Source organism: Electrophorus electricus, chromosome 13, assembly GCF_041902795.1.
Source record: "Electrophorus electricus isolate QZ-2024a chromosome 13, ASM4190279v1, whole genome shotgun sequence".
NCBI lineage: Eukaryota > Metazoa > Chordata > Actinopteri > Gymnotiformes > Gymnotidae > Electrophorus > Electrophorus electricus.
Window position 1 is genome coordinate 9,949,707 of NC_137509.1, and position 27,794 is coordinate 9,977,500.

Below are 27,794 nucleotides of genomic sequence, written 5' to 3' on the forward strand. Positions count from 1 at the left end.
ATTCTAGTTTATCTTATTTAAGTCTAATTTATTCCAGATTCTGTGTACTCTCTATCGATCTGTAAATAGGTCAATATGCCAGTCTGTTTAAATGTTACATATGCGCTCACCAAGAAAAAAATCCTCATATATGTATATAACTGATAACTTGGCATAACTGATTTGAATTTAGATTCTGATTCTAATATGTGTATATAAACACACATGTGAACAAAGCAGTGTGTGTAAGAACATGAAGAGTGACACATTTTTTTTTATTGTTTAGGCTATGCTTTAGCACCCTGGATCTGAAATGAAGCACTGGCTAGGAGGTTAAAGGCGAGAACATTAGTTTCAGAGTGAGGAAATTTACATTTATATTTATATTTATATTCCTATTGGGTGAACTGGGAATCGCAGCCCTTATTAATCTTTCCACAACTCTACAGCATTTGTAGGTATTTAACTTCTTTTTCTGGCAAACTGTGTCCTGGTGTTGCTTTTCTTGAGGCATGACAATAGTGCACCTCTTGTGATAAACCCTCTCAGCTGAGAGGTCATTTTGCACTTTAACCTTTTATTCACTACTGTATTTTCAATCAAACCTGCTTGAACTGCTAAAACCACAACAATAAAAACTGAGCCACTGTCCAACCGCTTATGGACAGGGCCTTTACCATTTACTGAATATATAAGCATTATGCTAACATGCATATCAGAAGCATTATATTCATTGTTCTATGTCGAATTAAAACAGGTAGCTCATTAAAGAACAAAGCATAAAATGAAAGACAGACAATATATTATCCATCAAATTAACATAGCATTATTTAAAGAAAGACTCAGGGATGTTTTGAAGTAAGGGCAAATGATCAAGAAAAAGTATGAAAAATTCTAGCGTTATTTGTTGACGTCAAATGACCTTCCCCTATTCAAGGACGACATGTAAATTTTGTTGTAAGTGTAAATGTGTTGAACAAATTATAGAAAATATATAGGAGAAAAAAGATATTCATCTGAATGTCTCACTCAAATGTACAAATAGCATTCCAGCTGTGGTTTGATAACAGCTGCTTTTTTATTTGCATTATTGCTATATGCATCCTACCGAAGTGAGAGCACAACCACTCACTTCATTTGTTTTCATTGTATGTTTCTTTCCCACGGGTACATTGCAGAGCCCCACTAAGTGTTAGCACAGGGCACAGTGCACAGGGCACGATCGGCTGTTCTACAGTGTCTTTGGAGCGCACAGGAGGTAAGTGCTTTGCTAAAGGTCACCATGGCGGAAGGTGAACGCTCATAAGTCATTCTCGCCTCCTCACATGGGGCACCAGGGCTGGACATGTGACCTCTGGCCATAATAGGGCTGGAACATCTGCCTGGTTGGGCTGTTGAACTGGGCTATTGCTCTCTGAGCACTTTGTGCTCTTATGACACTACAAATGGCTTTCAATTCAATGCCAATTATTTGTTTATAAGGTGTCTGTTCATTTAATAAGAAAGAAATATCACATAATTTTTTGGCAGCATCATCTTGGTGATTCACAACCCATGCAGGAACTATTTGTTGGAACTGTATGCAACTGACATACAGTGTGGCCTCCTGGTTTTGGAACATGATTGCATAGAAATCCTTTTTTTTTCCCTTATTTTTTGGGGGATATTTTCCCTTGTTGCTCTAATACAATATCATTCACTGTAACAATATCATCTCCCGGGTCCTATATCCCCTCAAATAAACTGTGATAGGATTTATATGATCTCAATTAAATAAAAAGTTATTGCAGGACTTTTCTCATCACTGTGTTTATTTGTTCATTTTCCACAGCACATAAAACTTTGATTTCATTCTCTCATTTTCTACTGGAGGGGTGAAAGAAAAGAATTGACTGTAAACATAAACACCAAAGTCAATTTTTACAAAGTGCTAACTGCACATGATTGGATTTCTCCATAATATAGAAAAGAATATTAGAAAAACATAAATCTCAGGAAAACAGCATTGCATTCAACTGTGTTTGGGCTGGGTCTGTGTATTTTAGTGTTCTCTCTGTAGTTTATGTATTCTCAATCAACAGGTGACATTAACAGTTAAATATGAGAGAAAAATTCATCTCAAATGTCATCTTGCATGCATTGGCCATGAAATATGTTCAATGGTGTTATTAATTGCTCAGCCTGTGGTTTATGCAGAGTACTGACTCTTCAGTATTCAGTATTGAGCATTCAGCCTCTCTCTCTCTATGCCTGTCTCTCCCCCTCGATCCCTCTCTCTCGCTTTGAACTCATGACTAAATAGCTGGTCACAATTAAGGAACATGCATCCTAAAGCCCCTTCAAAGTTTACTGACCAACATCTTTGATTCTGAAAAGTTAGAATGTCTCATTAAATCAACATGTAATGAATGCACCATGGAGTGTATGTGTGTTTGTGGTAATTATAGTGTGTGTGTACGTGTGTATATATATATATATATATATATATATATATATATATATATATATATATATATATTTTAAAATTAATTAATTAATTAATTATTTTTTTGGGGTTGGTACTATAGCTGAGCGCAAGATTTCCTGGAACAGTTCATAGTGAGATCTCAATCCATCACAGTGGCAATGAGACCTTATCCAACCCTTCACAGAACAATGGCAGCTCCAGAGGCTTTAGATTAAACCAGCAAAGTACATTATGCCACTACAATCATGAAGTCTACACCGTAGCAACATTTAAAGCAGGACAATTAGTAAGTTTGTCAATTATGAAAGCCATCGAAATGTCAGATTTATAATGGCATTCTTTCACAAGATCTAGTATATTATGCACATGTTGGTATGAGAGAGAAGTAAATTTTTCACCATGACAATCTGTTTTCATTCTAAAGCTATAACATACATCACATTTTGAATGTCAGACACTGTTTATTTAATGGGAAGCAGGTTTTGAAACAGTTCATTTGGAATGCATTGGCTAAACATTAATTAGGCTCCTATTCATTTTAATTTGTTTTAATTTAGGCTTTGCAGGATGGGAAGAAAATCAGCTTCTTCTGCTGAAATGAAGCCCTATATTTTGCATAATGTAATGTAAATAAGTATTTTAAATAGGCCCTGGCACGGGCCCATATTATTAGCAAGTGTTAGCTCATCACTCATGTCATAATACACAGGGCACACCCATTAACCTAAATACTGCACATTTCTTAATGTGCTTTGAAACAGTGTGCCATCGCTGTAATTCAAATTCGATTATGTGAAATTACTGTAGGTTTACAGCAAGTGGTAAATAAACACTGTCTGCGATTGCTTTGATAGACAGATTCCCATGATGATAACATTAACAAACACTGGCGATATTCGATAATAAACGAACTAAATGACAACTCTGCGGGAAAGGCGATGCGGAGTACGGAAAAAGCGAGCGACACTGATATGAATCGCGGTGCTATTTTTAACCAAGTCAGCCTTAATCACATCATAGCTCGGAATCTGGTTTTGAAGGTGAGGTTAAGTGTGACTGCACGACGGTTTGCTCGTAGCCAGTCCAGGAGCATTTGGTGATGAAGGAACAGCGACGATAATTACGCCCCCAAGCTCGCGCTGGTCGATCGGATTACGTTTAACGGAACCTCGGCTCACCTGGGCTCGCGAGGGGCGGAGCTAGTCTCGTTCAGCCCGCCGTCAGACGTGTTCTGTCTGTCTAACGTAGAGAGTTACCGGCACTGACCCGCGCTTTCCAGATTCTCACATGAAACGGAGGTCCGTTGCTGTAGTACGCAGGGTGCTGATAAACATGAAGCCAACCACTTTTTAACGTTATATTTTAATTTCTGCAGAGACAAAAATGACAAGCAATTTATTTACAGAAATATCTGTACAAAAGCAAAAATTAAATTATGTAAAATAGTTCATAAATAGAGGTGGACTTCAGCGTTCAGTACATTTTGCCATGTTCAGCTAAGCTGCGTGCATAGTGACTCCTAATAAAATGATGATTAAAACTGATCGTCAATTCTACATCAACATCCAAGTCGCAGGACAAATAGAGTATGGTTAATATTACAGATCTCTCCATTAGCTGTGAAATGTCTGACCTATATCGCAAGTCCAATGCTGACAACACGCCGTTCTGCTGCTGTAGGGTTTTTGATACACACACTGCTTACCGCTGTTGATTGCAGTCTGATTTCTGCCTTGTTTTGCTGCAAAGGGTATGAGAGCTTTCCTGTCAATATGGACAAAGCCAAACTGTTTGTAATCCATTTCCTTTGCCATCATTACTGTATCGCCACTTCCTGTCTCGTATCGCTTGCTCAGACGTGCTGACATTTATCATTATCTGTATGGCTGCTGTTCTCTGTGTTCGTGTGTATCTGTGAGCATACTGTACATATTTTACCAGCCTGGCGGTTCTTCATCCCGCCACCTTAGTTGCTAGTTTCTCTCTTCGTTGCACACCGAACTCAACTATTGTAACATGGACTTTGCTGATCAGTTCAGTGTCCTTAGTATCATGAGTATTATGATCCTTATTATCAATATTATTCTGTATAGAAATAACGGTTTGGTCAAGAAACCATGCTAAATTTGAAATTGTATGATTTATATGCTAGGATATCACCTAAAATGTGTACACTTATTACGTATTGATAGACTTGACAACATTTGACTGATCTTACGTAAAGAAGCCACAAGATAAAAGCTTTTTTTTTTTTTTTTTTTTTCTGTGTGTGTGTGTGTGTGTGTGTGCGTGTGTGTCTCTCTGTGTGTGTGAGTGTGTGTGTGTGTTCTTTTAAAGTCTATCATATAAACTTCACCAGGCAGTGGAGTTTCAGCAGAAAGCACTCCTCATCCACTTTAGAAAGCGTCTTGGTTTTTATACTAGTCAAAACTGACAATGAGTCATACCAATGATGGTATAAAAAGGCACAGTTGCATATTTTGCATTCACTCTATAGTTCTGTTTCGATTTTTTTTCCCCGTTTTTTACAGAAGCATTCTAAATATTCAGTAAAAAGTGTCACAGTAAGAGATGAGAAAAAGCAAAATGCGAATAATTCTGCACACAGCGCATCATTACCAGGTTCACATTTCAAAAACAGACAAAACTTTAAACCATGCCCGCAGAGTACCATCATGGATTATGTCATATGTGTGACGCGGACAAGTAATCCTTCAGTGTATCGGTGATTTTACTGTGAGTTTGTGGTGCAGAGAAGAAAAAAAAGGAAATTAAAAAAAAAAGGCATTTGGTGAGAAGAAACAACATTTATCAAACAAACCTTAAACACAGTGTGATGCTAAATAAACCGACCAATTGTTGAAATATACATGTTCCATTTTCAGCCGTATCAAACTGATATACTAAGCCATACTACATGTCTAATGTCTGTTTAGAACAAAAGCAAGCAACGGACCTCGAAGTTCACAGGGTAAGAGTAAGAGGTTTTTTTTTTTTTTTTTTTTTTTTGTTACATTTTCTTCTTTTTCTTTTTCCCTTCATAGTAAGTGAAGTAGAATCCCTTTAAACGTGCATTAAAAAGTACATATTTCAGTATACAGTTGATAAGCATCAGAGCACTTCTTTTAACGACGAGTAGTACACACAGACTACAGATTCAAGGGGCTGCAAGGAAATGGCAGTCCAGTCGAGCTGAAGGTTATCTAACGTACAAAAGAGGAGCCATTGCATCTGGTTACTGTCACCCAGTTTTTAAAGGCAAGATATTTTTGTGCCTCGTAAGTGTACTTACGGCCTCAAACTAGGGTTATTTTATGGTTCCTGGATGCAGGACTTTGACGTGCATGTGTACACGTGCGTGTGCGTGTGTGTGCGTGTGTGTGTGTGTGTGTGTGTGTGTGTGTGTGAGTGCATGCGTGCGTGCGTGTGTGTGTACCAAAGTAAGCGCATGAGGCTGTGTGTTTCAGTAAGGACATCATCCGGACATCTTTGTCATGTCCCTTAGCCTGTGTAGATATACATGTGCAGGAATTTAAAGCAAAACAGGACCAGATCAAAGCTATGTCAGAGCACAGTCTCCTCTGTAACCGAGATGTCACGTCTTGTTGTTCCCAGGACTTTGGTTTTCGTACGGCAACCATTTGTTGCTCTCTGTAAGAAGTGCTCCTGGCCAGCCGTGAGCCAACTGACATCTTTAGTGATTGTACAAATCCATTTAGCTGGTAGATCCTCATTCCTATAATGCATGTATTGGTGTATATGCACTGGCTGGCTGAAAATGAATATTTGTCTGTCTCACAGGTTTATTGCTCAATTTAACACTCATACTAAGAGAATGCTACACAGGGCCAGCCCAAGCAGGTCACTGGGACCAAGTCACTTTAATCATGTCCCTGGTAGCTATCTGTTTATCCAACAGGAGATCCTAACAGCCAGTTAGTTCTAATAAGTTCTAATACACTTGTGTAAGGTGCTATGTGAGTGTGTGTAACTGGTGTGCCATAGGTCACTAAGGGCTTAATTTTAAATCTGAGACAACAAAGGAAAAGAAGTCGAGCAAAGTTTGCGTCATGTGTCCTTAGAGGAGCCACTTTTCCAGAGACGAAGGGAAATGACCAGAGTTATCCATATGTATGACATGCCGGCAAGAACGGTCAGCCTTGGAGACTTGGAGAACTCTCTCCCAAGGCAGGGCTGAACAGAGAGGTGAAGAGAGGGCATGTGGCACTGGACAGCTGGGCTAGCAAGCATGTGTCCGGAATATGTTTAGAACATTTATGTACAGCTCATCACCCACATGGAAAAGTGTGTTTAAATGTGTTTGTGTGTATGTTTGTGTGTGTGTATCTGAAAAGCAGATAGGCACACAGGTAAACTTGCTTCTTGCAGAGCAAGTTCACCGTTTACAGCTTGTATGCCGCAGGTTTGCGCCATTTAGAATTAAAAGAGATATCTACAGACCCTTTGCAAAGGTTACAGTCATTCAAATGTTCTAGTATATAAGAAACTGTTCCAGCATCTGTTCCTGCATTATCTATCCATGTCATCACTGATAATATCATGTTCTTGTCCATGATTGGCCTTTTTTTTTGGTCTCTTGGTGAATGTGATAGGTTGTCCAGTGAAGTTGCCCAATCCTTGGACAGATTGCATACAGATATGATAATTACGAAAAAAGGTAAACAAAAAAAGAAAAAAAAAAGTTTCTACAATACTGATCCCCTACAAGAAAAAAAGCACCAGTCTGGCCTGCCTTCATCCATTTCTCATCATTTAGAAAAAGAATGAACAAAATAAGTAGAAGAAAAGTCCTATCAAGTAACGTCCAAGTCCTGTAAGAGGCTAGATTATGCATGCATGTTTAGGATGAAGTCTACACAACCAGGCAGCACTTTGGAAAAGTCAGAGGGCCCGAAACGCTAGCAGCAAGGTAACACAGTACACATCCACCAGCATCTCCATCTCTCCACCTCCACCTCTCCCTCCTCCTCCCTCACGTCCACGAGACCTTTAACCATGCTTTTAAGTCTTCACTTACTTACAGATTACGGTCTTGCTTATTTCAAACAATCGTGAGTGCGAGCTAGCGGGGGAGGGGAACATCTATGATGGCGTTCGTACCGGGGTTTGGTTGGCTAACAGAGTCTCAGCAGACGTCGAGTCACCGGCGCAACGGGCCGCGGACTCGCCGTGAGGACGTTTACAGGTACACCTCCCGCCTGGTGAGTGTGCCACACTGGGTGGGCTTGTACTCGCCCGTCGGGGCCAGCGGGATCTCCTCGGCGGGTCGCGACGTCTCCTCGACGCCAGCAAAGCCGGCCGAGCCAAACGCGCCGTATGTCGAGGAGGAGGAGGCCATCTTCTTGTTGAGGAGGTTGCGGTTGCGGTCGCCCAGCAGGTGCGAGGGGTCGCCGTTGGCCATGGCCAGCGCCTCCTGGCTGCCGGGCGGCTCAGCGCCGCCACCCCCGGGCGAGGTCATGAAGGTAGAGAGCTGGGGTGGGGTGGCCTTGGGCCTGCGCTCGGGCGAGGTGCGGACCGGCATCCAGCAGGAGTCCGAGTGGCCGTACTCATCGCACTCCCGCGTGCATTTCCCCGTCATGGCTACGTCAGGCAGAGGCCGCGAGTCTGCCCACACACACACACACAGACACACACACACACAGACACACACACACACAGACACACACACACACAGACACACACACACACACACACACACACACACACACACACACACACGCACATGTGCAGAGAGAGAGAGAGAGGGAGAGAGAGAGAGGGAGAAGCCATTAGCAGAGATACTTCACCTTCACCAGCTGGGGAATATATCACTTAGTGAGACTAAGGATTGGGGCGTGGTATGAGCCTCATGAAGCTTAAAAGGTTGAATTATTTGAATATATTGAAAGTCTCAAATAATTACAGCGACAAGGCCACTAAATTTGGCATATAATCTAAATGAAATAGTGCTGCTTTCTCACATTCTTTAGAATGAACACTCTTTGTCATGCTTTGAACTTCATGGCTAACACATACCACATAACATAAAATGATACACAAACATCAACACTCAAAGGAAAAAAGGTGATGTGAGTTCTCTGAAAAGAACACCATGCTTCAGAAATGTGGGGCAAATCCTCTGCTCTGTGATTTCTCCCTCCAAAACTAATGACATGGAACTTCCCCTAAGCGCTGTGCACTTAGCACTTTGTGTGTGTGTGTGTGTGTGTGTGCGTGCATGAGTGCATTAATGTGGGGTTTTTTGTTTTTTTTTGGAGCTGGCTCTTGACAAAAGTAATAACTTGTACCGTTTAGTCCCCAGTAAGTAGATTTAAGAGATAGCAGTTTTTCTAAATGTAAAAATAGCCATATTTAATCACATCCTTGTGCTCAGTACATTCTGAAGAAGGTCTACATCATTATATACTTCAGAAGAAACCTCTTTACTTAGCAACTTATTACCTCCAATAATTCGATTGTAATTCCATAGCAAAAAACAAACAAACATTTGTTTCTTTTTATATTTTCAAAAACTGCAGTATATTTTTAAAATAAAGAAGACAAGAATCCAATAAATGCCTCTATTTTACTGCAGAGCAAGAATGAAATGCACAGCACATATAACTAAACACTGCCAAATGGTGTACATCTGTAGTTTTCTAAAAAAAAAAACAACAACAGTCGACAAAAAGTGACTTCTCACTAACCAGGCAAAGGGATGAGAGCGAAAAGATGGACCAAATTCCAGTCGGATTTGGACGGGAAACTGAACAGAAGCGCACACAAAAGCTTTCTCTTGCTAGAAAAGACTGGGCCTCCGATTGCCCATTTAGTCTGCGGTGCCGCAGTGCCAAAGCTTTCATGTTAGCGATGGTCGGTTAATGACCAAATGCAGGGTATGACACAAGCAAGAGAGGGTGAGAGCACATCTAAGAGGAAGCATGCTGCCTTTGACTGAACAGAAAAATTAGTTTTAACCATAGCTTACTTTTATTGTTCTTTTTCTCCTGTAAAGAAAGAATAAAATAGCATCACTGTTTGGTTTCCACGTTTTGTCTTTGCAAAGAGCAGGACTGCTAAGTACGTTAATGTTACAGCAACTTTGATCAGGGTTTACCAAAATAATGATTAGTCATTTCAGATAAGCCTCACACATACAAAGTGCACACACAGATGTGTTTGGTATAAAGTCATAAAAAAACTGGCTGGTCACAAAAATGAAAAGAGGGCAACAAGAAGACAGAAAATAAAGGTTAAAACCAAGTCCAATCTATCTGGTAACGTCAAGCTATGCTTTGTGGCGATATGGCTGGTGGTTATGCCACAAAACACAATTTAAATGCATCTTTGGATTGTGCATGGGCTTAAAATCCTTGTGCTTAATGCATTAACCAAGATACACACAACCTAACAAATCTATGTAGAGCTAATCACAGCCTGGTTAGCTGTTATGAGCTGAATCCTGTGGAACCCTTTGCTCTCTAGCCAACAAATCCCTGTCCAGGTCGCATCCTACATTAACCTCCACTACCCCTGAACATGTTCGCCTGACCTCAGCGCCTGCCAAACAAGGCCTTCGGCCCCTCCATCCTGCAGCGGCTGCTGCTGGTTTACCGCTAACGCGCTCCCTCGCAAGATCCCATTAGCCAGCCATTTGTTATGGGTTGAGTTGGGCTGAGGTTAGCCTTAGTTGCGTAGTGGGTCATTGAAGGCTAGCGGAGCTAGCTGAGAGAGAGCGGCACTCATGCTGGGCTGGCCCCTAACTCTGGCAGTGGGGACAGCTTTGTGGGTGCTAAGCTTGGCCACATTCTAGCACGTGCTCAATCACACTAAGCTAGCTCAACGGTTCTAATCACACTGATCAGTGTGGGCAGGCTTGGAAGTGGCTGGAAAATGATTTGGTGGGTGTACGGAAGGCCAGCATCCCACGGGGTGATAAATACAATGTGCAGTTTGTCATGTCTGCATTAGAAGACACACTTCTAATGGCCTTAACAAATGGCGGGAATGCTGCAAACTGTGCAACTGTACTGTAAGACACTATAACTCCACACATAAAAATAGGATATCACTGGTGCCAGTGCAGTCCAGTATTGTGTGCAGGACAGCAGAAATATCTCAATTTTTCTTCTCCTGCTTGACACTTTTCTGCCTGGTCTATAATGACCAGGCGGAACGGGAGCCTGTACTATTTCTTTTACACTCTCACTAGCTCTCCTTCCCCCTGCTTTGCTTTCTCTCTCACTCTCACTCAGAATAGTACTCCCACACCCAACTTCTCTTCTACAATTAAGCCATCAGGGCCTTGCTGCTGTTCTCACATTTTACCCAGCATGCTCTTCAGGGTCTGAGTCAGTATTTGGCTGATGACCACATCACCTCAATCACTGCAGTCAGCTTCCAGAGCAGCTCCCCCTTGACCTCTTGTATTAAGACCCACCTCCTTACCCCCAACCAATTTACATTTAGCTGACATTTAGAATTTACAATTATGACTGAGTGCAACTTGAGCAATTAAGGGCCTTGCTCAGGGGCCCAACAACAGCAACTTGGCAGTGGTGGGGCTTGAACCAGCAACCTTCCGATTACGAGTCAAGTACCTTAAACATTGAGCTACCACTGCCTGGTACCACCACCCCCCTGGGCTCCTCTGTTCTCTAGCCCTCACAGTGCCTACACTGATGATGGCTTCCTCCCACTGAGGAGGGAAGAACAGCGGAATGGGGAGGAGTGAGGGGAGGGCGGCAGGTCCTGCTGCATGGTCTCAGTTTCTGGGACTGCGGGGCACAGCAGGATGACGGCACATACAAGCGGCATGTCTATGGGATTTGGCGCGGTACTGGATAAGGAGAGTCATTCGGTTTCACTGATCAAAGACAGATGAGGCCAAAATTTTCATTTCTCTTTTACATTCAAATGAACAGCCTAGTCACTGCTACAGGACCATCTGGCCATGCTAAGTCCTGAGGAAAGTGGAGACAGATTTGAGCGATCAGGCCATAATGCATCAGAAATTCTGACCAAGGTGTCGCGGCTGTCGTGTGCTTGCTAAAATAGACTTGGTCATTCTGCTCTAGTATTCTCAGCCCTGTAACAGAAGATGCAACCAGTCAGATACCTCTGTTTAACCTGGCCCTAATTGGATCCCATCATTTCAAGTTTATGTTCCTTATTTTAACACCGTGTGGCTGTAGTGGCATTTATGCCTGGCAGTCTGTGAGAGGAACAGGCCATGGTGAAGCATGTAATTGTAATTTTCACAATCTATGTCTCTATCCTAACTCATTATCTGCGTAACTCTCAGAGCATTTAAGACATCAGTCAAATAAGTTCCATAAACTTAAACTAATCTAATATAGTCTGTGTGTGTTAGATCTGCTGGAACATGCACCGAGGCTAATTAAATCGCTAGTTGCTGTGCTCTCATTGTAAATGTGCCCTTTCTTTTAAATGGTGCTAAGGAGGTAAATAGGGTCTGCAGTCAAAATAGGAGCTGGCAGAAAGCTTACACAGTCAGGAAAGCTAACACAGTCAAGTGCTCCCCTCATTCAACACCGTTGTAGCACCCGCATGCAGAGTTAGAGTTAAAGGTCATTTACTTGAGAAAAAAAAACATACACACAACCCCCCACAGTTTAACACTTTTTCTTCTTGTAGGGGTCTTCAGATCCCAGTGACCCCAATATCTGACACCAGTCCAACTTTTGGAGTACAGGCCTGCAGCAGACAGGCATGAGAGGCGCAGGGCAACGGGGCCGCAGCAGGGATGCTCCCCCCCTCCACGGCAGGTGGCAGCGAGCCGGGACCACAGACAGGCCCGGAAATGCTAGCGACTCAGCAGCACACAAACTGCAGGTTGTTTGGTGGGGGGGGTGTCATGGCCAACTCTTCTGAATGAGCTCAAAAGAAGCATCCAGCCTTCACTGCCCAAGGGAAGGGGCATGGGGGCTCGGGGGCGGGGCCAGCGGAAGAGACGGCTCCGAGCTATTCTGCTCCGTAATTACATACAAACAAAAGTGGATTCTTGGGTGCAGTCAGTTCCCCGCTGTGGTGAGGCTGGTGATGGAGAACTGGAGAGCTTTATATGGGCCACTGACCCCGATTGACAGTGAGTTGTGAAATGTGTGTGTGTGTGTTTGTGTCTTGAAAAGAAGACGGGGGGTGTGGGTTCAGCCTTTTTGCCTGCTGAGAACAGTTGAACTGTAAAGTCCAGGGTTTTGGTCAGTATTTTCTGGATGGGGGGGCCGAGTTACAATCCTAGAATGGATGGAAAACTCCCCATAAGAGAGTACGCGTGTGTGTGTGTGTGTGTGTGTATCCTCATCTACCTGTTATTGATTTTTCTTAGCTTCTAACACACACACACACACACACACACACACACACACACACACACACTGGCAATCAGAGACCAGCACTTTCACATGCTCCTCGCCTTGCACTTCCACAATAACAAGCTTGTGTGACTCTTTTCCAGTGTCTGGTCCTTCACCACATGCTCTCACTCTCTTCCTGTGACATTTTTACCCTCTCCAATTCTAATGCATATCACACTCTTTCTCTTACCATCCTGTCTCCTACTAACTGTTACATCTCTTTAACAGTTCATTAACTCGCCTGAGTCTCCACACTTCATGTGTTTCCCATTTCTACCGGTACAAGAGAAGAGACCTGCTCTACCGAAAGAAAAAACCAAAACAAACACAAAAAAAGAAAACCGGGATGCTTCAAAAACACCTTTGAGCTTGCTATGGAGCTACAAACATAAAGCTCCAAGCTGTTCTTAAGAACTAAAATCAGAAGAAGATGTGATCTTAATGTGGACTACACACGGGGTCAGAAAAATGACTGGAAGTGTATAGAGCAGTGATATTTACTGGATCTTTTAATGTAGGGACCCCAGACAAGGTTGTCTGATAAAAGGAGATGAGAGAGTGCGTGTGAAGGAGAGAAAAGAGCAAGGCGAGAATCTTCCTCTTGTCTTTACTCCACTCTTTGATTGGCTGGTAGTGCGTGTGGTTAATAGACTCGTTACTTGCCAGACGATCTTCAGCTAAGCCTGGGAGCATTACAAAGACAGCACTACCACCGCACGTCTGCTGGCCAATGCAAACCTAGGACCCCTGCTGAGTTCCCGTGTGTCTCATACTGCAACTATCATGCATTTTGAATCACCTTTGCGAAAGCATCACGAAAAGTGATGGCTGTATTTTCTCAGCCACGCAATGTAGCGCTAGCTGGCCACATACGCTCTCATCAGAATCACCTTAGTAAACAAGGCCTGCAGAGTAAAACCACTCAGTGCACAAGAGCGCATGACGTGACGTGCAGCCAGAACCAATGAGGTCACTGCAGAGGTGGGCCTGGCAGACTGGTAAATGAGCCTCTCACGCTCGTTTAATTTCCATTCTGTTCCTAATGTTTTGAAAACGCATCTCGGTAAAATATTTTAGACATAGTTCGTAGTTCGGGCATGTTCCGTACCAGTGCATTATTCTCTGTGACTACCATTTAATATGATAAAAGCTCTAAGAGGCGGTTTAGATACGATGAAGAGATATTGTTTGTGTGTTGTAATATCAGCAGCTCTCTAAATGGAATATATTGGATGAAAAGCCCCTGCACATCCTCCAAGCAGCTAAACAGGTAGAGATGGCCCTTTATGATGGCGAACAGTACTTGGGGAAATAATTAGCGTATGGTTAGACCACTCCAACTGTGATTAATTGGGGAAAGATTAACTAGCATAATTTCATTCCAGTGACAACGTGGCTGCCAATTACCTAATGCGACACAGACACACACACACACACTCCCTCTCTATTTCCCATTTTCCTTACTTTCCCGTTTCCCTCTCTGACTCTTGTCCCCATAACTATGGTGCTCCCCCTGCTTCCTGACACTTCATCTGCGTATCATGACGCCTGCAGTCATCTGCTCGCACTATGACTTGGTCACGCCAAACATGAGCAAGACTGTGGCTTTCTTGTGCCTTCTGATAAGTTTGTCGCCACTCCCTCCACGCCTCCTTGTTGTTATAGTGTTAAAATCTATGCCACCAAAAGCTGGCAGAGTCTAAACAGGAAGAAACATGCCATTGAGAAACATCAAATGTAGAGCTTAGAGCTAACGCCTTTCCCAGCACATTTGCGAAAAAAAGAAAGCAAGTATTATTCATAGCAGGTACTAACACTTCCATTTCACAGATTATGTGGCAGTAGATGGGTGAGAGGAGTGTGATGCATTCAGAAAGGAGACATAGTGAAACAGGCAACATGTGTGTAAAGAAATGTCAGCGCTTAAGCTCAGACTGACTTTCTGCTGAGGAAGGCAGAGAGGACGATAGACAGGGGTTCAAATCTCCTGTTTTTGTGTGTGTGTTTGTTTGTTTTTTTCCCCCTGCCACTGTCGGTCTTTAGACCGCGTTTCATTGGCTCAGAGCTGGTCGTCTTATCGCACACTCCCAGACGCACACACACAATAGCCTATTTTACACCATTAAATGCGCATTTGTCAAAATACAATTTCAATTAAACCCCGCAAACCTGGCGGCTTGTGCTTTGCTCCAGTTACGACTGAGGCCCTCAAAAGAAAGGAGAGGAGAAAAGAGGCCTAAATAACTCTATTGCTATAGAAACATATATATGGGAAAAGGGCAACAGATTGTTTGAATCATACAATGAAGTCTGTCTGATTTGCTGAATTCCAAAATCCAACAGTTGCTTTCACTGGAATTCAGCACAGATGCTGAATAAAAATTTTATAAATTTTTTTTTAATCTGTTTTGTGTGTGTTTACAATGACTACACTAACTTATGATGTTAGAATTATATATAATATCATCTTAGAAAGATGTTGTCATTACCAGACAATACGATACTGCAATATAACTGCCTGAAAAACAAACAAAAAAGCCCTATAAAAGAAACTTCTTCGTGTTTTTCCAGCTCGGAAAACCATCGGATTCTTTCCACATTCTTCCATTCCACTGGAACATTACATACTTCTACAATCAACAGCACAATTTGACTGTGGTGTCTGAACCGATGCCCTCCTGGCCACTCCCCCTAACTCTCCACGCAGTACTAGATTCCAACAGAGCGGCCCATATGCATGTTTTCCTCACCACGAGTGCTCAATGAGTCACCGTGTTTAATTCCCACCATGCCGAGGGGTGTGAGAGGCTAATTAAGTTAACCGGAGGGAGAGGGGGTCTCGCAGGTTGTTCAAGATCCCTAACCAACACTGGAGTATGTTGGCCCTCAAGGGCCTACTGAAATTGAGCTAGAACCTTGTGAAAATGAGTGCGGCTCACATTTCCTGAGGATTAAGGCCCGAGGCTCAATCGAGCTTCTTCGCACTCTTCTGTCTTGTACCTCATCAAAGTCGAGTGAACTTTTAAAGAGAGTTCTTGGCTCCGCTTGGCTTCTTCTAGGGGATTGGACCCCCATTAAAAGCAGGTAAATTGGGCCATGACATACAACACGCTCGGTCTGAATAGCTCATCTGTGGGGGATGTTTTATAAAATTTTCAACAGTGAGATTAAGCAGATCTGGGCAAATATACAACAGCCTCCAGCACCAGCACAAGGCGACCATTATTTTAAAGCTGCTCTTTGTAGGTTCTAGTTGTGTGAATGTGGAGCAGATCATTTTAAATGCATTCCACAGGCCAATCAAGGCTCATATTTTAGTTAAGAAAACAAAAGCTTTGTGCTAGAATTGCTGCTTTCATTAGACATAACCAAAGAGATGCCACATAAAAGGTATTTACAAATTTAACTTTAAAATACAAAAATAGCTTCATTCAATTCAAATGGTACACAGTCTTCAGAACTGAAGTAATTTGTGTGGAATGCGTCCTGATGTGGGAGTGTGATACAGCAGACAGACAGACGCCTGACATGGTGTGTGCTGTAAGATGGCCATTTTCTCTTTCTCCCAGTGTACACAAACTCTTCAGCTTTGACTTAAAAGACTCATAATTGGATGTCTTAGTGTGCAGTAAAATATGCAGACTCGCAGACCCAGAAAGAAGGTAAACACTATGAAACAACCGCTTGCCTCCAGACTCCAATCCTCAAACTCTCTTTCGGCATTGAACTCAAGAGCTGAGGGTGGCCAGAAGCGGGACTGCGCTGGCCCGGAACTCTTCCACGGAGTTTGTTAAGGCGAGTCTCAGGCGAGGAGTCTGTTCAGGTCTGCCTCTGCTCAGAGGACAGCTGCAGGTCCTCAGCAGCAGCCTGCGCTAAATCAAGGCCTGCTTCACGGTACATTGTCATCGTGCCGCTCTCCTGGGCTGGAACTAAACGATCAATAGCCTCTTTACCTCACCTGGAGCCATGGCACAGGGGAGGAGGGGTGGGTGACACCAAACACAGAGACCTCCCGCTACCACGTGAGGCAGGGTGTGTGTATGTGTGGGTGACAAGAACGTGTGCAGTAAAGCAGTTTTGTGTTGTGTGTCCGTGTGTGTGTGTGTGTGTGTGTGTGTGTAGATGCCCATGAAAGTGCGAGTATGTTCCTGCATCTGTATAAATAAGCCCAGATCAGAGTGAGTGCTTGCATCTCAACTGTCTATGCAAGTGTGGGCTTGCTGGAGCACGTACCATTTATAACATTGGCACTTTGAAACAGCAAGGATGTGAACGTGTATTGTGTGTATGGTTGTGTGTATGTGTTTCCATAGTTTTCACACCTTGCTGTAAATGTTTCACATGTTGTGCTCCAATTCAAAGTTAGAGTCATTCTTCCAAACAAAATCCTTAAATCTTCCATCCACCCACACATAGGCATCCTACTCTCCTCATTGCTGTATGCATCTGTACGGAGCCATTACATTTTATCCTTCAGTGCTGCGCAGTGTTTGGAAATAGCTCATCTTTTCTTTTCTATGTTGTTTTTTTTTAGACAGGAAAAACAAAAAACAAACCAGAACCAGTGAGCGTGGTGTTGCTAATCACAGCTTCCCTCAGCTCTGAGGCTAACGGAGCTAACGGAGGGCTCCGCGGTGCCGAGCGCATTATTAAACGCGGCCGGACAGGGTTTTGCCGTTCTTTGCCTGCTTCTTCGGCAAGAAGGGCGCACTTTATTAAATGCACTTCCACGCAGGGCTCGCGCCAGCATCTCCGCCACGATCAAAGCGCTGCTCCACTCCCGATTCCCCTCGACAAAGCGGTTTGATTTAATCCGCTGCCCCCACCCAAAACATAAATGGAGGAGAGAGAGGAAGTGGGTTTAATTGCAGCTCTTGTCTTTTGCCCCTCGAGTACAACAGTAGTAGAATAAAATGTGAGAAAAGCGCATCCTTGTTTTTTTTTTTTTTCCTTCCAGCCAAAACAAGCCCTCTCCCCATGCAAATATTGCATGCCCACTCTTCCTACATCTAGAGCTACTGTATGTCTCTGCTTCAATCCATTCTACATGCCTTAACTGCCAATGCAGCACAACTCTAAGTGGCACTAGGCTGCCAGGGCCTTTTGGAATAGCCTCGAAATGGGATTGGTTATCTAATGTGTTTGAAAGTCTCTCGGCCGCTCGCTCTCTCTCTCCCAGCAGATTGATTTTTGACCCTCCCCCTATTGCGAGCACAGTGCTGCCTCTAAAGCTGATGGCTTGTGGGAAATATTTATCCACATTGATCGAAGGGACTGATGAGTCTGTTATGAACGCCGCAGTTCAAACAGTTTGGGTCCCTCAAACGTCTCTAAATATCAATCAGCTACGGACAGGCTTGGAGCCAAAATGGCGAGCGTGCGTGCGGTCGCCGAGAAGCCCTACGAGGATGTTCCAGCAGGAAGGCGAATGCGCGCTGGATTACCATGTGCGGGGCTTTCGTGCAATGTGCTCTTGCAATTACACAGCTCTGCTGAGCTCATGGTATACAACCACATGGAAATGGCGAGCTTTGCTGAAATATACTGCCTAATCTTTCTATAATAGGAAAGCTGCTGCAGAGGTTGGTTCTTAGTCACGAAAGGTGTGGCATCTGAGCAAGGAAAAGAGACAAACATAACCAAGCAAAAAAAAACAAAACAAAACAAAACAACAACAACAACAGCACGAAGAGAGGAAGACAGATGAACGTATCTCGCTCGGCTTGGCGGGAGGGAGTCAGGGGCTTACCGCCTGAGAACGGGACAATGTGCAGGGAAGAGTACAGAGGGCTGCTGATAATGCTGCCTGGTGCCATTTCGTTAGAAATTCAACATTTACAGGATATTTTCTGCATCAAACTTTCATGTGGTCTCGAGTGCCCTGCCTTTCGCACACCGTGAGCGTGATGAATGGGCTGAAAGAGGCCCAACCTTCAACGTGCCGTCTCCACTACAGACAAGCGGCAGAGAGAAGTGCTGACAGACGGGGCTCTGCTGAAAATGCCACGCTCAAAGAGAGCGCGCTCGGGGTTAAGGAGGTGCACGCTTGCCTCGCGTTTGACATACCTGCAGGATGAGAAATTGCCAGGGAGACCTCAACAGTAGGATCTTACTTCAGACATCTTTGATTCTATCCTTTCTTACGCCGACTCACTTATAAACACACGCGCGCGCAGGCGCACTGTTGATTTAAGTGTTCTGATCCCTGCCGTCATGCTTCTTTAAATTGCTGGCGGAGCGAAAAAAGTCAACAAAGTACATCATCTCGCGGCAATAAAACCGTCCGAGGGTTCCCGCTCACACCACTGGATAAAGCAAGGTCATATGGAAATCTGTCCCCACCCACTGCTCCGCCTGACACATCAGCATAACAAATAGCAGCAAAAAAGGGCGCCATGATGAATTCACAGCGTCCCTGCACTCTGAAGGCCGGCTAGGCCTAAGGCGTTCCAGGAAGAAGGAGGTGGCTTTGCTTCGGTTGTAGGGGGACCGGGATATCGTCGCGTCCCTGCGCCCTGTCACTGGAGTCATCCAGGGCCTTCGCAGAGGCCGCTCTAGAGAGTTACATGTTGCTTGGACTATGGCTGCTTTGTTTCTTTTTTTAAGCGTAGTTTTATCTTTAACATTATATGTTTTAATATTCTTTTTGCAGAAAGTTCTCTTAGATAAAAAAAAAACAAAAAAAATCATTACCATCAATTATGGGCTATTGATGACACTGATTAGTTGGTAGGGTTGGAGAATCAATAGGATTTGACAACGGCTCATTATGAGTGTCAATGGTGGCAAGGTTAAATGTGTAGGCTCTTACTTCTATGGAAGACATGCATACTTGAAATGTTAGAATTTTCGGGCCAACCCTCAAATAAGTTAAAAACTTATTTTGACAATTTATTGTGCTGGCTCCTTTGTATAAAAGTCACTATGTAGAAGGCTGTTATGTGCACTCCATTACAATGTGCAATATTTCTCTCTTTTTTTTGTGAGAACAAAAGAAGTCACGCAACCTGAGATCGAATGCCACCCGAATCAGAAATGCAGCAATTATGTTGCCATATCCTCAGCATTGCATTATTTCCCATCAATAATAATACCTATGTTTTAAGACAGAGGGAACAGAATAAAACAGTATCTGTAAAATGACACACAAAAGCCTAGAGTCACGCATATCAAGCAGTAGATTTCAATACAGCGGAAACACCTTTTGAAAATATAATAGGGTTTATATTTCTCTCCACGTTCATTGCATAGTGAGTGAGCGCCACAGGAAGACGAATCAAGAGGAAGGTAATGTCTGCAAGAGTTCAATAAGACCTGTACCTCCGTAATATCGCCTACAGCAGGGTCTGCTGGGGAAACAGAAGGCGGACCGAGAATGAAGCGCCTAGACCTGATTTCATCTGAGGTCTCCGTTTTGTGTTCGTCTTGCGGCCAGTCACAGGTTCCCGGCCAAAGATATCAGAAGTAAGGGACACAGGCATGACAGTCTGGCGCATGGCGCAGCCTGCCGGGCCAGTGTGCGGCGCATGGCGTTCATACTTGGCTAGCTCTGTCTTCTGGTCTATCGCGCTCGCTGACATTTACAACCCAGGCCGAACTGCTGGTGTACGAACCCTCCAGGCCATTACAGCGTGTGGATTTGGGACAGGCCTGTCTTGGTCACTCCCGTGAAAGCTCGCTAAACTCCCGCACGCGTGACCTAAAGCGAAGTGGGAGCCAATGTTTAAGCATGCCCCGCACTACTGACAAAAGCGAAACTCAATCTGCCAACAGACCGCGAGGGAACTTAGGGGGGAAAAACTCTCTTTCTTGTGGCCTTCTGTCCTTTCTCTTGGTTGTTATTCTTATTTCGCTTCTTTCCCAGTTAAAGCAGACAGAGTCCTGGGTGCAGGTCCCACTTACCTGACCCGTGCGTCCAAACAGGTCCAGAATAACATGGAAGACACCATTAATATGCTAGAAGGACACAGAATACAATCCTCTACAGAAGACTCTAAAACCCATTAACTAGGGAGAGGCATTTTAACTTAATTCCAGCCCTGCATTGACAACGAGAGGAGACTAACAAGAAGACAAGGCTCACAAGAATGCTAATAGCCTTAGCGCAAAGACAAAAGGCGACGTAGCAGCGAGCCTTGGGGGAAAAAAAAAAAAGAATACATTGCGATGCTTTCTTTTACATCTATCCTAAATTACCACTTAATTTCGTTTCAGCACTCCAGCATCTTCATTTCATCTCGTCCGCGCATGAAAAAAAAGAAGAGGACGCAGCTCTCGATAAATGCATCCCGATCCCTCGGGGCCTAAGGCTAATCCATTGTGCGGTGTGAGGAGCCGCTATTGTGGGACATGCGCATTAAAGGGGCGCGCGACGTGGGTGCATTAGCATTATTAAAGGGATGATGAAAAGTGACTCCGTAGCGCACCGCCGATGATTCACTCGACTGCCTCAGCGGAATGGACCGACAGTGACTGGAGAAAGGCCAAACGATTTGGTGTCTGACGTGATCTCTGAGCTTAGGAAGGAGCATGTGCTGCGAAGAGTAGACTACTTGCAATTCCTAATGTTATCTTGCATAAACACACACATGCGATGCATATAATTTTTCAAGGCATATCAAATATTAATGGGAGAGAGATGGAAGCACTGGTTCATTATAACAATGTTTTTCTTGGGTTGGAGAAATAAAGAGTATTCAGCATTGCAGCTGCTGACTGGATATAAATGTGAGAAAAGATTGAGAGAGTGTGTCTGCGTGTATGCATTTGAGAGGATGCAAGGGTTTGCGTGTGTGTGCCTGCGCGCCAGAGAGAGAGAGAGAGAGAGAGAGAGAGAGAGAGAGAGAGAGAGAGAGAAGAAAAGAGAGAAGCATGACCCAGAAAAGGCTTTCATTTCTTTACAGCCTGAAAAGAACAAGTTCAGCTGAAACTTCTCACTAGTTTTTATTTATTTATTTATTTATTTATTTAGCTCTGGCTCTGTTTCAATAAAACAATATCCAATGGTGGGTTACTTTCAAAATGTAGTCATTACATATTACTTTTTAGTTAAGGTAAGGTATGCTATACTGATTTTATATCACTTTTAAGCTACTTTCACAAACCCCTTACAAAGCACAAGATGGGGCATTATGTCAATGGTAGAGAGCAGACTAAATCGAATAGAGAAGATTGCCATAATAATGCTATTGCCTTTAACATGCTGTTTTAGCAGTCTGTTATGTAAACGTCTCAGGGCAGTGGCACTCCTGGCCGCGCGCAAGTGGGACATTTGGAAGAATCGAATAAATGTCTGAACAGCAAATCACAGAACAACCGCGGTGTTCTTGATGTATATGAATTTGTTAACGTGTCAGTTTTTCAGTAACATCTGATGTAGTAGAGTTGCACGAGTACCTTTTCTAGGTAACGCATTATATTGATCGTTACAGTTATAGCTTGTTATTGCATAACATGTCGTTTATGTACAGGCTTGACATTTTATCTGACTGTAGTACTCTTGCAACTTAAATGTCGAAGACGGCACATTTTTCAAGCACACTCCCGCTCAGTGGTCGCTCGCAGTATGATGGACATTGGTTGCTTGCATGCGGCCATGTTGCTCTGGAGAGCCGCAATTATTTCCTCTCGCTTCAAACCACGGGCTGTGGGCGCAAAGCTCGCGCTGGGTAACGAGCACTTGCGCGAGCAAGACTAGCCACACTGTACACGCTGTCTGCTGTTGTTTTAAGCGAGTCACGCGGTGTAGGCCTATCACAAAATATGAAATTCAAGGATTAACTTGCTCTTTGGCATTTAACCACTGTGCTGCCATCGCCGCAGGAATTTTGACTAATTTTATCGAAACCGTACTAACACCAAACCGGGACTAAGCGTGCTCGTTTTAGGAGGGTCGGAAAAAATGTCCTAATCGCGTATAATCGCGCGTATTCAAAACTGGAGCTAAATGATATGCTGTGTGCGTTTTAGCCCATGGCCACGCTTACTCGGTAATGGCCCGGCTGAACAGTACCGGCCGCGAGAAGATGAAAAAGGCCCTCCTCGAGCTCGTTAGCCTTCGAGCACTCTGCCATTAGCGGAGGAAGTCTCTTCCGCTCGCAGTGCCCGAAAGTGCGGTGGCGAACAGCGAAGCCCGCCTAGCTGGCATTAATATTGGAAAAGAGGGAGATTTCCTGCGCACATTATCTATTGACAGACTTGCGCAGCCGATGTGGCAGGTGCGCATAGGTACTTATCAAAGAGAGCGCCCGCGCAGCTTTCCCTCAGCGTTGCGTGGAAGACGGAGAAGCGTTTGGTTGGCTCAACGCAGGTTTGCAGGTTTTTTCTTTGCGACAATCACAGGTCTGCGTTTTGAGGAATGACGACTTTTATTAAGTCCATTAATAGCAACCTGGCACTTATTCTACTTCTGAATCCACCAGGCTTGAGGTCAAAAGTTTAAAAAACAAACAAACAAACAAACAAAAAAAACCTTTGTGACTCACCAATCCAATGTCACAATTTTAGGACGCCATCTCCCCTCTCCCTAAGTAGACGAGTAACCTTCACTGCTTGCAGCAGAAAGCCAACGCGAAGAGTGGAAGGCTGTTTTCTACCGACCCCATGTTTGCTAAGGGATATGGGACCAGTCAGGCTTGTGGGCGCCCCTGCAGAGGTTAATGGAAAGAGTCGCCCCCATAAATATGCCACATTATCATCCGCTCTGCGCGCCCACCTCAGCCTCAACACGGATAAATCCCCGTCACCTCAGCCTCCAGGGCCGAGCCATGGCCGTCCGTCAAATACGTGTCGCTGCACGCGCGCATGCGGACATGGACTCACGAGCGAGCGCACGTGGCTTTGCGAAACAAGCTTGTTTTTCGCATTCAATCAATGAAATTAAGCCTGGCTTTTTGTCTGTGTTTGCGTCTGCATTTTAAGTGATAGCAAAAGCCGACAACAGCAGGCTGAGCTGGGGGGAAGGTGATTCAGATTGGAGTGCTACATTATCAAATGAGGCTTGTGTGATCTTACAAAATGTGGTTATAATCTATCCTCAGTTGGCTCAGTGTAGGTAAATACTGACTCTTTCATTCATTCAAACATCCTCCCACCCCAACAACCACGCAACCCTCCACCCTCCTTAAACACGCATTCTGGTCCTTTCATGTCCAAAGTCTCTTCCAGAGCTCTTAAAATTCTGGTGGGTGAAAATAATCTGTACAATAGCAAATTGGCTTTCAATTGCAGCTCAATGTGGCTTAATTGTATTACACCCTGAGAAAGAGATTAGCCCTTAAATCTGACCGGAATAATAATGACCTCATGGGGGTAGCAACAGCATGTCTACCGGAGTCTTGGGGAAGTGGCCTCACTTGTACACATAATAACAGGTCAGACATTCCCCTGCAACATGCTACAATATGGAGGACCGTGAACATTGATGCACTGAAGTTTGCAAGTCTGAAATGTTCTCAAACTAATTACATTAATTTGACCATTTCAATTTAGAGAAGGAAACCCCCCCCCCCCACAATTATGAAACATAGTAATCAATTTTATCCTTCCTGAAAATAATGGGGGGGGGGGGTTGTAACTTAAAGAGAAGGGCAAATTTCTCAGCTTTTCCTCGTCTCCCTTTCCCACCTATATTTGTGTTGACTGGGTGAGAAACGGGGTGTGTTGTTCTCGAAAACTCTTCCTGCGGATATGACTTTCTCACGGAGCTGCGAGAGCTTTGCAGCTGGTTCCTAATTTAAACAGATGCACCACCGAGCATTACACCCAGACCCTAATCAATGATGGGTACAAATATCCCAGCAACCTCTCCGCCCAGGAAACGAGCTGTTTGTGCTGTGTAGTGAGTGCGTTTGGTTGCCCAGGGGAGAGAGGAGTGCATGACGTTCAGGGTATTGGAGAAAACAGGAGCTTCACAATCGAACAAAGGCTAAGAGGTAAAAAAAAAAAAAAAAAAAAAGACAACTGGGCCAGCCCTAGTTTAAGCAGCCGTGCACTGCACAGCTATTGCCATGCAAGTATCAACAATACGGCATCTGAAACACTTGGAAATTTACCAAGGAAGCATAGAATTGGAGTGCCATCTCTGTCTTACTGTTGAGAAATGTGCTACGGTTCCTAGAGGCCAGTGATCTTGCAAGTTATTCAAGGAGCATGGTCCCAAAATATCAATCCACTTTTTTACATTGCAATTCTTAGTTATAGCCACAGTGAACCATAAATGTTTGCCATAAAGGACAAGATTTATGAGGCCTTTTCCATGAGAGAGAGCAGTGGGGGCTGGTGTGTGATGCGCAGAAGCCTGTTTGCGCATGCAGACCAGGTAGCCGCTGAGCTGCAGGTTGTCGCACCTCTCACTTCATGAATATGCATTTTAAGGAGGGGCACTGTTGAAGTGTTAAATTAGGGGAGGAGGTTATGCAAATTAACAACCTGCGGAGATTTATTAATGCAAACTGAGTGGGAAAATGGTGTTTTGGTTTTTTTTGTTTGTTTGTTTTGTTTTGGGGTTTTTTTACAGCAAGAAGATAGAGCTGCAATTACTTTGTCTTCTCTCGGGCCTTCTCACCAACAGTGCAGCAGCCAGCATCAAAGACAGCATCGGTGGAATGACAGAAGAGTTAGAGTAGAATAACTAGAATAACTTTCTTCCACATGCCAGCAAGGGAGGTAATAAAAATAATTTGCCAAGGCACATTATACTGCCATTATTTAATGAAATTTAAAAAATGACATAGAATCAAAAACACAGAAGAGCCTCCTTACAAATTCTTGGCCTAACACAGAACTTTTGGCTGTCCTCCACTTGTAGGCATCTGATTCATTTCAGCATAGTGGTGGGGACTGCTGGCATTCCTCAGGCCGAGCATTGCACTGGCAACGTTCCAGAGGGCAGTGATGTGCCGAGTGGGACATTCTGTAAAGTATCCACTAGCAAATGACAAGACTGTTGCATCTGTATCAGGTAGATTTATTGTGTATGAACTTCATCAAAATATTACTCTTAGTATATAGAAAATAATTGATATGAATAGAATTCCCTGAGTGGAATATTCATATTTATTCCCTGTACTCAGATGCTGTTGTTGTGTATGGTGAGATGGTGACAGATGTGTTGCCATGCTGCTTAAAAGACAATAAAGTCTGTTTTATATTAGCGTCTCTGCTATTCAGATGAGCAATTTTGCAGGTGACATCAACTGAAGATGACATCAGATGACATCACTAAAGTGGTAGGTTGTGATAAATGGACCGCAAATGCGAGTTACACATGGGTTCTTTAGCATTCACTGTGAGCTTTGCTTGCTTCTTAATCCCTTGGATCTCTTGATTTTGTGCATTTCAGCAAGAGGTACTCACTTACATATAAAGTCCCTAAAGTTACTCTTGAGAAAATGAAGATAATTGTCATGCAGGATTTTGCCTGAAGCACTTGACTGCAGTGTCCAAGAAATCATTCTTAAGTTATAATGAGACTTATATTTAATGTTCATTCCATTTTGACAAATGCAGCGTTCTATATTAAATCGATAAAGGCCATGATTTGCCCACATGCACACATATACACCAGGTCTTCACCAGGTCTTCACGGTGAGAGTAACATAACAACAAAACCAAACCAGTTTCACAAAATAGCAGTTATGCGCAAAATCAACGATATGTGGCAGAGAATGACAAGTAAGCTCCGTGGAAGACAGCACATCAACTCATCTTATAGTTCCTATAGTTACAAAAATTGTTTTTATAAAATGTAATGCAAATCTACTCATGAAATGAAAGAACCTGTATGAGGCTGACCCTGAACAGGGAATGAACCAGTGGACCAGTTTTGCCTCTGGCAATGAGTATAGGGCAAAGATTTATTCAGTCATTCTATTTCACTTATTACTCTGCTTTTTTTGTTTTATGTTTAATAAAACAGCTCAGACCGAATGCATGGGTATGTTTTCTGCCTCCTGTGTCAAATCAATTTGTTTTATGATTACATCTATTTAACTAAAAACACGCCTGTTGAATTGCTAAAAGTGGTTCATATGCAAGTTCTGAGCAAGTCCTTTTTAATTCTTCCCCCTGAGCAAAGAACACTAGATTAATAATACTGCAGTAATCCTAATCATTTCTGTATGTGGTTAATCCATGTAACTGCCTAATGACATGATTAACTGTACAGTTAATCCGAGACCCCTTGCAGATGTAGCTTTCTACAATAGGACCCAGTCAGACAGTCAAGAAGTGAATGTCTCTTCTATGCATTTTCTTCCCTCTTATATACAATAAGGAATATGGAATCAACAGACTCTTCTTTCATAAACTCCATACTATCCATATCTCTATCTTACCATAACACCCTAAAAAAGGTCCATTTTGAGCAGGCAGTCTAGCACTTGCTCTGTACTCCTCTATTGTAAAGCCCAGCACCCCTGGTCCTAGTGCAATAGAGAGCAGCGACTCTAATGTTTCTACTCTGCTAGAGGACCGAGACCCTCATCCTCCGTCGGGGTGAAGTTATTTCTGGTCGGGCCACACAGCCGTGCCTCCTCTGTCAGGGGAAACGCCAGCCATGGCCCTTTCTCACGGAAAGCAAATGAAATGAAATTACTTTCATCTGTAAACAGTTTCCTTTTATGGCCGGCCGGTGTCGGGTGGCAGAATTGCATTTCTCTTTCTCCACCCTGCCTCCACGCTCCCTTCTTTTTTCCTCTTCTTCCACCTGCTCTCCCTCGATCCATTGCTCTTGAAGTAAAGGCATGTTGATGGAGGGTGAGTGGAGGGAAGAGATGTACAATGTGTTCGTGAATTCTGTGGAGTTATTGTTTTTATTGATTTTCATAACGGAGGTGGGGAGGATCAGGGGATCGTGACACCTGACATTCATCACGCCACTCCGCATCGACCGCCCAACGTCATTGGCTAAAAAGCAGGAAGAAGGGTCAAAGAGGACGGAGTGTCCAAGAGCCCACCATGGCCACTTACTG

The 27,794-nt window shown here is 43.7% G+C and overlaps 1 protein-coding gene across 4 annotated transcripts in view; it reads right to left on the bottom strand.

Moving 5' to 3' along the window:
- Positions 1-3,789: 3,789 nt before the first annotated feature.
- The window catches only part of pcdh7b (protocadherin 7b), a 106,097-nt gene continuing 82,092 nt past the window's right edge, over positions 3,790-27,794 (bottom strand). For 2 of the 4 annotated variants that reach the window (XM_035519666.2, XM_035519665.2), the window contains exon 3: positions 3,790-8,071. In XM_035519666.2, coding sequence (XP_035375559.1) covers positions 7,647-8,071 — 425 coding nt within the window. In that variant the 3' untranslated portion in view covers positions 3,790-7,646. Of the gene's footprint in view, positions 8,072-9,434; positions 9,454-27,794 lie in introns of all 4 variants that reach the window. The other 2 variants (XM_081694831.1, XM_035519667.2) reach the window with 2 other exon arrangements.